At 44.7% G+C, this 12,546-nt stretch overlaps 1 protein-coding gene across 1 annotated transcript in view; it reads left to right on the plus strand.

Annotated features, from left to right (window-relative positions):
- The window catches only part of LOC144607457 (uncharacterized), a 52,465-nt gene extending 40,269 nt beyond the window's left edge, over positions 1-12,196 (plus strand). Inside the window, exons 6-7 of the mRNA XM_078424320.1 lie at positions 9,102-9,203; positions 12,036-12,196. Of these exons, the coding sequence (XP_078280446.1) occupies positions 9,102-9,203; positions 12,036-12,196 (263 nt within the window). The remainder of the gene's footprint in view (positions 1-9,101; positions 9,204-12,035) is intronic.
- The last annotated feature ends 350 nt before the right edge of the window (positions 12,197-12,546 follow it).

A 12,546-nucleotide genomic window follows, 5' to 3' on the forward strand; every position in this document is an offset into this window, starting at 1 on the left:
GCCACCTCCTTAAGTACCCTGGGATGCAGACCATCAGGCCCTGGGGATTTATCAGCCTTCAGTCCCATCAGTCAACCCAAAACCATTTCCTGCCTAATGTGGATTTCCTTCAGTTCCTCCATCACCCTAGGTTCTCCGGCCCCTAGAACATTTGGGAGATTGTGTGTATCTTCCTCAGTGAAGACAGATCCAAAGTAACGGTTTAACTCGTCTGCCATTTCTTTGTTCCCCATAATGAATTCCCCTGCTTCTGTCTTCAAGGGAATGCCGGAGTAACTCAGCATTTACATTGTTACATAGTAACAATTGCAACCAAGTTACATTGGTGAGACAATGCAGTGGGAATTGGAATTCCCACTACAATGGGAATTGGACTGAGAGATTGTCAGCAGGTCAGGCAGCATCTCTGGAGAGAAGAAATGGGTGACATTTCGAGTTGAAACCCTGAAGAAAGGTCTCGACCGGAAACGTCACCCATTCCTTCTCTGAAGAAGGGTCTCGACCCGAAATGTCACCCATTCCTTCTCTCCAGAGATGCTGCCTGTCCCGCTGAGTTACTCCAGCATTTTGTGTCTATCTTTTGAACAATGCAGTACAGGAACAGGCCCTTAGGCCCACAAAGTTTGTGCTGAACATGATGCCAAGCCCAATGTTTATCTGCCTATAAGTAATCCATATCCCTCCATTCCCTGCATATCCATGTGCCGTTCCAAAAGTCTCTTAAATGCCTCCACCACCATCCCCTGGCAGTGCATTCCAGGCAATCACCACCCTCTCATGGAGTCATCCGCTACACTGTTAGGGTCCTGCCCTGAAAAACTAGCTTAAACTCACCTGAGCAGCACCAACAAATCCCCCCACCAGGAGATTGATGCCCCTCCAATATAGGTGCAACCCGTCCCACGGCAAGGTGGCACAGCGGTAGAGTTGCTGCCTTACAGCGAATGCAGCGCCGGAGACTCAGGTTCGATCCTGACTATGGGCGCCGTCTGTACGGAGTTTGTACGTTCTCCCCGTGACCTGCGTGGGTTTTCTCCGAGATCTTCGGTTTCCTCCCACACTCCAAAGACGTACAGGTATGTAGGTTAATTGGCTGGGCAAATGTAAAAATTGTTCCTAATGTGTGTAGGATAGTGTTAATGTGCGGGGATCGCTGGGCGTCGCGGACCCGGTGGGCCGAAGGGCCTGTTTCCGCGCTGTATCTCTAAATCTAAATCAAAAAAATCTTGCACATGTCCCCACCTTCCCTGGAAGAGAGGCCAGTGATCCACGTACCTGGATCCCTCCCCCTACACCTCTGTTATCCTTGCGTTGGTCCACACCACTACCACCTTCCTGTGGCACAGTGAGCAATCCTGAGATTACAAGCGTAGAGGTGCTGCTTTTCAACTTACTGCCTATCTTCCTAAATTCTCTATGCCTCACCTGATCTGTCTTCCCACAAAGGTACCAATAGGTACCAATGTGGACCACGACCACTGGCTGCTCACCCTCCCCTGTCCCGTGCCTGCTCTGAGACATCCTTCACCCTGGCTCCAGGGAGGCCACACACCATCCTGGTGCCTGACGAAGGGTCTCCGCCCAAATATCACCTGTTCCTTCTCCCTGTCCCGCTTAGTTGCTCCAGCATTTTGTGTCTACCTTCGATGTAAGCCAGCATCTGCAGCTCCTTGTTGCACACTGTAATGTATTCATGCATATTCATGTGCCATGTTAATGAGTGGGCGTTCCTTGAGCTAGGAATGCTGGGTAAATAAAGGCTGGTGTGATTCAGGCAACTAACGTGTGAGTGTACTTTATCTTTATGCCGTGTTGAACATAACAAAATTGGCGACGAGGACGGGATTGTGGAGGAGACTGAGTTTGTTTTGCATAGCTTTTGTACTGCTAAGTTTTAGGTGCTTTGCTACACCAGAACAGGCAGGAAATCTGAGCTCGTGCAAAGAAAAAAAAACCTCTCCTCATTCCTTTGTTTAAAAAAAAAAGAGAGGGACAAAATGGCGGCATCCACGGGCTATATCGGAAGCCTGGGCATCTTTGACAAAAGTAGAGAGCCGTTCAGCTCCTATATGGAGAGAGCAAACATGTTCTTCATGGCAAACAACATCACGGAGACCAGTGGTGAAGGAGAGGTAGTGGCTGAAACAAACAGGGCCGTTCGTGAACGCATGAAAGCGATTCTGCTCACGGTGATCGGACCTGAAGTGTACGGCACACTCGTGAATATCCTTGCGCCCATAAAGGCAAAAGATGTGCCTTTCAGTGATATTATAAAGAAGTTGGAGGAGCACTTCAACCCAAAGCCTCTGGAAATTGCAGAAAGCTACAAATTCGGCACGAGAAACCAGAAGCAAAACGAGACAATTAGTGAGTACATTGTTGCCTTGAAAAAGTTAACGTTGCACTGTAACTTTGGAACCTTTCTTGAACGCGCACTACGCGACAGATTTGTTTGTGGTCTAGTGGACGAACGAATTCAGTCCAGACTCATGAGCACTCCTGATCTTACGTTTGAGATAGCATGCAAGATTGCTACTACGATGGAGATGGCATCAAAGAATGCTCGCGAGTTTCGTTCACCACATACTGCAGTGGCCGTGTATACTCACAAAGCAGCGCCTAGGGCCAAACTGAAACCGAAATATGGCGGGGAGCCGAGTGCAGCCAGTTGTTATCGTTGCAACGGTAATCACCCATCCCAATCCTGTCAGTTCAAAACAGCTAAGTGCTATAACTGCCAGAAGAAAGGTCATATCGCCTCAGCATGTCGGGCCAAGCTTACAGTGGGAAACACACGACAACACCAGAAAGGAGTTCACAACTTAGAGATGAACCCGGATGTCAATGAACTTGGGTTGTACATCATTCATGCAACTGATGTCAATAAGCCTACAACCAGCCAAGACAAGGACTTTCGAATTAAACTATTGGTTAATGAACAGTTAATTGATATGTGCATTGACACGGCAGCTGACTGTTCGGTCATGAGCAAAGACTTGTACGAAACAAAGTTCTCACAGACACCATTGTCCGAGAGTAAGGTCAAGTTGAGAACCTACTCCGGCGAAGCCTTGGAGACGTGCGGACAAATGGATTGCAAAGTTCAGTGTAATGGACAGTCAGTAACACTGCCCATCATAGTGGCCAGCTACAGAAATAAACCAACCCTCCTTGGAAAGGATTGGCTGCGTAAAATAAAATTAGACTGGAAGAACATTTTCAGCATTGATGTGTCCAAAACATGTCTTGAAAATGTCGTTAGCAAACACGCTGATATATTTGCTGACAGTTACACGGGAATAACAGGATACTCTGCACACATTCGACTGCAGCAAGATGCGACACCTGTATATTATCGACCAAGACCGGTACCATATGCGCTAAAGCAACAAGTGGAGGAAGAACTCAACAGGTTGGAGCGGAATGGAGTACTCGTGAAGACAGACCAGAGCAACTGGGCAACGCCAGTTGTGGCTGTGCTTAAGGCTGACAAAACTGTTCGACTATGCGGTGACTACAAAGTCACAATCAACCAAGTTGTTGATGACGAACAGTATCCTTTGCCAACCTCGCAGGATCTGTATGCAGAACTTAGCGGAGCAAGAGTCTTCACTAAGCTGGATTTGTCTCACGCTTATGCCCAACTCAATGTTGACAAAGAAAGTCAGCAGTGCTTGACCATCAACACACATAAGGGCTTGTATTCATACACAAAGCTGCCCTATGGTGTGAAATCTTCCCCGAAAATCTTTCAGTCCGTCATGGACAAAATGTTGCAAGGCATTCCGCACTGTGTGTGCAACCAGGATGATCTACTGATATTCACAGTGGGCATGGAAGAACATCTGGAGATAATCGAGCAAGTTTTCACACGATTGAACTGCCACAACGTAAAATTACGAAAGAGCAAATGTGCGTTTGCACAATCAGAGGTGATCTACCTTGGACTCAAAGTAGATTCCAACGGACTGCGCCCAGTGAAGGCGAAAATTGAAGCAATTGTGAATGCTCCAACGCCCAACAATGTGACAGAGCTACGATCATTCCTTGGGATGGTGCAATTCTATGCACGATTCCTTCCAGATTTAGCAACCGTGCTAAAGCCACTACATCATCTGTTACAAAAGGATGAAAATTGGATGTGGGGAAAGGAACAACAACATGCATACGACATCTACAAGAAAAACCTGACAAGTGACAAACTCCTTGTTCACTACGACACGACGCGCGAGATGAAACTTGCTTGTGATGCTTCAAGTTATGGTGTAGGTGCAGTGATTTGCCACGTAATGGATGACGGACAGGAAAAGCCTATTGCTTTTGCCTCCCGCACCCTATCACCAAGTGAGCGCAACTATGCACAGATAGAGAAGGAAGCACTCAGCATTGTGTTCGGAATCAAGAAATTCCACCAGTTTCTTCTTGGCAGACCATTCACCCTTGTGACTGATCACAAACCACTACTCACGATACTGGGTCCCAAGTCAGCTATACCTTCCATGGCGGCATCAAGGATGCAGCACTGGGCAATTCTGTTGTCCCAGTATGACTACAAGGTGGAGTACAGAAGCTCCAAATGCAACGCAGTCGCAGATGCGTTGTCCCGATTGCCCCATGAGAACTCTGATGTGGGAAGCGAGAACTCAATCTACACACTGCAAGTCATAGATGAAGACTTTCCAGTGACTGCAACAGAAATTGCAGCTGAAACAGTGAAGGACACTGTGCTGAAGAGTGTTTATGAACAGACATTGAATGGTTGGACTGAAGTCGAGAGTGGATCAAACTTGGAACTGAAGCCTTTCTATAATCGACGACACGAATTATCATGCGAGCAGGGATGCATAAAGTGGGGTTATAGAGTGGTTGTACCAGAGTCTTTAAGAAACAAGATTATGTACGAACTTCATGCCGAACATCCTGGCATAGTTAGCATGAAGTCAATTGCTAGAAGTTTTGTGTATTGGCCTGGTATAGACAGTGACATTGAGTCACTGGTGAGCAAATGTAGCGTGTGTCAAGATTGCCGCAGTAAACCACCAAAAACACCACTGCAACCCTGGTCATGGCCAAGTAGACCGTTTCAGAGTTCACGTAGACTTTTGTGAAAAGGGTAATGATAATTTTCTGGTGCTAGTAGATAGTCATTCCAAATGGATTGAGGCTAAGCATATGGGGTCAAGCACTACTGCTGAGCGTACCATAGACGAGTTGAGATCAATTTTTGCATGTCATGGTTTACCAGAAGAACTTGTTTCTGATAACGGACCTCAGTTTCGTTCAGAACAGTTCAAACAGTTCATGCAGCGTAACGGGGTAAAACACACACTTGTTCCTCCATACCATCCAGCCTCCAATGGGGCGGCGGAAAGGTCTGTTAGAGTAGTCAAAGAGGCTCTCAAGAAACAGGTTTTGCAGGGTAGTTCAAAGCTCAGCATGAAACATCGTTTGGCTAGTTTCTTGCTGAAGTACAGAACTTCACCACACACAACTACGGGTTATTCACCTGCAGAACTGTTGATGAAGAGAAGGCTAAGAATACGCCTAAGTCTAGTTCAACCCAATTTGGCCTCGAGAGTTGAGCAAAAACAGTTAAGTCAAAAACACCACTTTGACTTCCACAAAAAGGAGAGGAACTTCAAGCCAGATGAGCAAGTTCATGTGCTCAGTCCTCCCAACAAGTCCAGTCGAGACAAATGGGATGTTGGGAAAATAGTGGAAGTGTGTGGAACAAAAAGATACTTAGTGGATGTTGGAGACAAGATCAAAAGTGTTCATGTGGATCAAATGATTCCAGCCAAAGACGAACCGAAAACTGAGCATGAATTCCTAATCCCTGAGTATTCATCTGAAAGTGAGTTAGAAAAGACTATTGTGGTTGATACACAAAATTCAGTGAGTACAGATAAAGAGACAGACTTCTCTAGTCAAGGTCAGCGTACTAACATAGAGCCAAACAAGCTAACAGTTGAGTCTACACGTACATCTGTTATGCCTGTTGCACCTGTTACTGTTAAACGATCAGGCAGGAACCGCAAACCAGTAACTAGGTTAAATTTGTAAATATGGTTAAAAGTATTGATGTAAATCAAGTATCACAATACCAAAATTGTAACTGAGTACTTGGATTTAATACTTTAAAAAAAGGGAGAGCAGTGTAATGTATTCATGCATATTCATGTGCCATGTTAATGAGTGGGCGTTCCTTGAGCTAGGAATGCTGGGTAAATAAAGGCTGGTGTGATTCAGGCAACTAACGTGTGAGTGTACTTTATCTTTATGCCGTGTTGAACATAACGCACACCATCCTGGAGCCTTGCTTGCAACCACAGAAACATCTATCTACATCTCTGACGACAGAGCCCTCTATCACTATTGCTCGCCTAGTCTTCGCCTTACCCTGCTTTGCAGCGGGTACCACTGACACTGTTGGCTGCGGCTAATATTCCCCTGAGAGGCTGTTACCCCCCCCCCCCCCACCCCCCATCCTAACTGGTATACTTGTTTAAGAAGAGGATAGGCACTGGTGACACCTGCACTCTGCCTTTCTTTCCAGCAATCAGGTGAAATACAGAAAGTCTAAAGTACCAAAGTCACTACGGGGAGACAATGCAGTGCTTGTTACAATGGGAATTGGACTGAGAGATTGTTAATTTTATTCCATCTGAGCTTCACCTAAATATTTCAAAAAAATCTGTGCCATTTCTGTAATTGATACACTCAGGGCTGACACTCATTGATCTGCGCTCAGAGTTTCACACTGATAAACTCTTTAGATATGTTATAAGGGATCCACCGTAGCAGCCTCAGGTTAATCTCATTTATCTTGGAAGAAAGGTTTTTTTCCCAGAAGCTTCTGTTATTTCATGCAAGTTAAATTATTGATTGAAGCTTCCTCTTCATCTTATGAAGAGGTACTCGGTGTACAGATGCAAGCTGACACACTGGGAAGGTGCTCATCTTTACATTATGACCTGTGTGCCCACACTGTCTAAAATGGCAACCTGGAGATTTGTGTCGCCTCGGATCACCTTCAGGGTTGACGAGGGTGGGGCTGTTTCTACTGAATCTATGTCGGTTCACACTCTGATCCATCCCAGCATGGGACTTAAATCTTGATAGGGTCGTGATTTGCCTCGAACCAAAGCTTTGTCGGGCCTGTGAAGTGCCGATCACAAAACCACTGCTTACTCAAAAGAATAAATAGATGGATAGTAGACAAAGCTCTTGGGGTGGGGACATCTATGATCGGGAAGCCCCAGTATCTGACTCGACAAGAACATCGAACACTACAGCACAGGAGCAGGCCCACAGGATCTGTGCCAAATATATAATGTCAAGTTAATCTCCTCTGTTGACATGTGATCCATACCCCTCCATTCCCTGTATATCCATGTTCCTATCATAAAGCCTCTTAAATGCCATTGTTACATCTGCTTCCACCACAATCTCTGGCAGCACGTTTCAGGTACTCACCAATCTCTGTATAAAAATCTTGCCCCCTACATCTGCTGTTAATAGACAATAGACAAAAGGTGCAGGAGTAGGCCATTCAGCCCTTCGAGCCAGCACCGCCATTCAACATGATCATGGCTGATCATTCTCAATTAGTACCCCATTCCTGCCTTCTCCCCATACCCCCTGACTCCGCTATCCTTCAGAGCTCTATCTAGCTCTCTCTTGAATGCATTCAGAGAATTGGCCTCCACTGCCTTCTGAGGCAGAGAATTCCACAGATTCACAACTCTCTGACTTAAGGGTTATGGGGAGAAGGCAGGAGAATGTGGTTGAGAGGGAGAGATAGATCAGCCATGATTGAACGGCAGATTATACTTGATGGGCCGAATGGCCTCATTCTGTTCTTATCACTGATGAACATCTCCTTTAAACTTTCTCTCTCTGACCTTAAAGTTATGCCCTCTAGTTTTTGACATTTGCACCCTGGGGAAAATGTTCTGCCTGTCTGCCCATCTATCTCTTTCATAATTTTATACACTTCTATCAGGTCTCCCCTCAACCTCTGACATACTGGAGAAAACAATCCAAGTTTGTCCAACCTCTCCTTATAGCTAATACAGGCAGCAATGTGATTAACTTCTGCACTCTCTCCAAAGCCTCCACATCCTTCCTGTAACAGTGTGACTAGAACTGTGCATAATACCACGAAATGCAGTCCAACCTATAAGGCTGCAACATGACTTCCTGATTCTTACTCAAACAGGGGCTCTGTCATTGCACTAACAGGTCAGAGTTACATATTCTGTAAGGTCTTGTTGATGTTTTTTTTGGCCTAGAAAGACAAAATCATTCATGATATAATTTTTCTTCAACAACAGCTCAGTTCCACCACAGCAACCACATGTTTTGATAAGGATTATGTCGAGAAGTCTGTACCAAACACAAAGAATTTTACAGAATTTAACACTTACGACGAGTTAAGTCTGAAAAATTGACATAACCAACAAATAAAAAATGGCTGAAGTTTAGTCTCATTAATGTGGAGTTAATTGTTGCAAAGCACGTATAATTAGTCGCCAATACTTTCACATCTGTTTAATGTTGGTGGCCAATAACAGAGTGGCATGGTGACAGGGCAGCACGGTGGTACAGTGGTACAGGTGCTGCCTTACAGCGCCAGAGACATGGGTTCGATCCTGACTACAGGTGCTGTCTGTACAGAGTCTGAACGGTCTCCCCATGACCCGCGTGAGTCTTCTCTGAGTGCTCCGGTTTCCTCCTGCACTCCAAAGACGTACAGGTTTGTAGATTAATTGGGTTCGGTAAAATTGCAAGTTGTCCCTAGCGTGTCGGACAGTGTTAGTGTGCGGGGATCGCTGGTCGGCCAGGACCAGGTGGGTGAAAGGGCCTGTTTCCGTGCTGTATCTCTAAACTAAACTAAAAAATAAACAACTCCTTTCCAAAGCTGTCCAGACTCAGGCTGAGCGACCACAAGCTTATACCTGCAGAATTATATGCATATGTGCCTCGAGATAAATCTGAGTACGTTACAACAATTTATTATCGTATAATTATCTGTAAGGATACCTGATAACTTCAATGTAAATGATGGCAGAGAATGATACCTGTGTTCTGTGTCACAGGTACAGCAACATGGATCTTGATCGGCTTGTTATCATCTTTGGCATTAGTTATAACAGTTCAAGTTCTTTTTCTGACCAGAAGATTCTTCTGTCCCGGAGAAGGTAAGGGATACCTGAGTGCGTTAAAACAGAAGTAGTAAAATATACTGATGACGCAAATAAAATGGAGGTACGGAAGTTGTGAGAAAGTTACCTTGTCAGGGTAAGGCGGCATTAGTGGCAGAAGAAAGCAAGGAGGAGATATGCCAGCTGCTGACAAGCCTTGACCAGGGGTCACTGGGAGATGGGAAATACCTTTAGATTGTGTAGGAAGGAACTGCAGATGCTGGTTTACACCGGAGATAGACACAAAATGCTGGGGCAACTCAACGGGGCAGGCAGAATCTCTGGAGGGAAGGAATGGGTGACATTTCGGGTTGAGACCCTTCTTCAGACTATTAGATTGTCGGCTGGACAATGTGTTGCCATAAAGGGGAGCAAACAAGACATGGGTAATTGTAGAAGCACTACTCCCAATTTCATTCTACATGAATTGCAAGAGATTCTTCACGATTTATTATGGTAGAATGAGAGAGAGAGGCCAGCCAGTTATCATATTTTTCCTATTAAATAACTCTCCTATTGACCTTACACTTTATTCATTGTGATTACTTGAAATTTGATCTTTACACACGTACCCAATTTCCTTTCAAAGTAATTGTTGAATCTGCTTCTATCACCCCCGCTGCGCTCATCGTTGTAATGACCTTGAATATATCTTGGAAACAATAAGCTGCAGCAACTGGAGGACTGCAAGATACTTACAGATGGAGGAATCGTTCTGTTCTAAATTGTCTTTCTCCTTTATAATTATCTGGAGGTTTTGTGGTTACCATAAAAAGTGAAATGACTGATTTACATCATAAAATGACTTCTCATTTTCAAAGCAATAATGTACTCAGTGTAATTTGTTGCGAACTATAATCACGGTCTCAATAATCTGGGATGCCTTGGAACAGGAATTTTCTAAGGCGCCCATTAGGGCAGCAGTTAAAGGATGATTTGGGCAATTTTATAATTATGTTATAATAATTAAATGCAACTTACAACCCAGCGGTATGAATATTGATTTCTCTAACTTCAATGAACCCTTGCATCCCCTCTCACTCCGTCCCAACTCCTCCCTAGTTGACGTACTGGTTTCACTCTCGTCCTGTTGAGTTTCACTGCCTGTATAACTTGTTATCACCTACCATACAGACAACAACGGACCATTGTGGGTTCCACTTTTCCTTGATTATCGTTGCTTTTTGCATATCTTTGTTCTATGTGCCTTCTATATCTCTCGTTTCCCTTTCCCCTGACTCTCAGTCTGAAGAAGGGTCTCGCCCCAAAACATCACCTATTCATTTTCTCCAGAGATACTGCCTGACCCACTGGGTTACTCCAGCTTTTTGTGTCTACCTTTGGTTGAAACCAGCATCAATAGTTCCTTCCTCCACAAAGGGTAATTTGCTCCTAGTTAGATTGAGTTCGAGATACGGTCTTTACATAAAATCCTGGATTTTCCAATTGGTGTTTCCCACAGTACGGCTTTGTATGTCATTTATTTTATTGTATTACAGCCCTTAAGAAAGTGACATAAAAGTGATAAGAGGGAGCTTCATCATTAGAAATTCTGGTCATCAGATCAAACATTGGGTTGTTGCTCTGTTAACCTACACAGGCAGCTGTACGCAGTCCATAATAGATTCTTCCAGGAAGCCGATGTAAATAAATAATCATTCTTTGCTTCTGGTTTCCAACCCCAGTTTTGAATTTTGGCAATCCTGATTTGCCTCTCTGAACATACTTCCCTTGCTCCTCATTCGTAACTCTTTCCTTGGTCCTCTTGGTCACATCGCATCTCAAACGGTTTACTTTCCTACCTAATAGTATTTTCTTACAAATGGTGGCGCCCATTCCTATCAATTCTTGGGTTTGCAAACCAAAATGAGTGCCATAAACCACAAGGTATCTCTCCCACCCTGTTCACAGAGTCATAGAATGCCAGAGTCATCCAGCAGGGAAACTTGCCCACACCGACCAACAAGCCCGACCCACACTAGTCCCACCCAAAGATACTAGAGGAACAAGATAGACCACTCGACCACTCGACCCTAAAAACCGTAGTATGTCATGATGCCATTTTAGTAGGCAGAAACTTGCAGAAACATTTAAAAAGAAAAGCAACAAAAATCTGTGAATTGATAGATGAGATATATTCTGCATTTTAATGGTATCATCACACATACTGTTCCCCCAAAACACTGATTACACTGCGAGAGGCATAGCGAACGGTGGGTTTTGCTTACTAAAATGGCTCCTTTGCGTACCACACTTCAGTATAGGCGATTTCAACGGAGTGATCCATCTTGATCCTCTGGTATCTCTGGTCCCACCTGTCTGCGTTTGGCCCATATTCCGCTAAACCTACCTTTGATCCTTGATGGTTTCCTGCCCTTTTCAGTCTTCTCAATTAAAACCAAGATATGCTGAAAAACGCTGATCTCTATACCATGAAAATCAAGAAACTGCAGTTACTGGAAATCAGAAATAAAACCAGAAAGTGCTGGAATCATTCACAGTTAAAGCAGTAACACTTTGGAGAGCAAAACACAATTAATATTTCAGGTTAAAGATTTTAAGTTAAGCTACAGCGGTTTTTCGGCTTGACTTGCTAAGTTTGTTCCTCGTAAGCTTTGTCCACAAGTTTTTCTGCGCTCTAAGTAAGGGTTGAACTCCTTTGTTATCGGTGCCATAAATGAGAGATGCTTCTGAACCTCATTGACCTGCAATAGCTAATCTCTCCCCAAATGCTGCCCGACTTGCTGAGTCTTTCCGACACTTTACGTTGTATATTTTCTGCATCCTTATGTTGGAGCCAGGCTTACCTGCATCTTTCTCTTTGGACAGGGGATCCGACGTATGTCAATGTGGAATTTAGAAAGAAGGGAGGCAAAAACGGTCAGCCCACAGAACAGAGAAACGCAAGAGACTTCGCCTCAGGCAGATGTGGAGACCTGAAGACATCTGCGCCTGGACTGCCGTGCACACGGGAAGGAGATTTGAAATGACTGAACTTTGAACGACCATGGTGACCATGGTGAAAGATCTGAGCTGTTCCAAACAATGGGAAACAGCACAGCTTTGCATCTGTCTATTGATTCGGTGGATGGCTGTTTAAACAATGTCCAAACCACCTGGTATGTTATTCGCTGTGCTTGGGAGGACAGGAAGCGATGATAATTTCTCCTTTGACACCCCTCCCCTGCGTCTTGCTGCACAGGAGGTGGAGAACAGCGAGAGGAGTTCCTGAGAGACCTGTCATGTTGGTGGTCGATGGCAGTAGCTACTGTAGGAGAGATCGTGATCCTGGGTTTCCATCCCAGGAATGGCAGCTTCCTTGGACTATGTGCTGTTACTT

The sequence above is a fragment of the Rhinoraja longicauda genome, chromosome 28, assembly GCF_053455715.1.
Source record: "Rhinoraja longicauda isolate Sanriku21f chromosome 28, sRhiLon1.1, whole genome shotgun sequence".
NCBI lineage: Eukaryota > Metazoa > Chordata > Chondrichthyes > Rajiformes > Arhynchobatidae > Rhinoraja > Rhinoraja longicauda.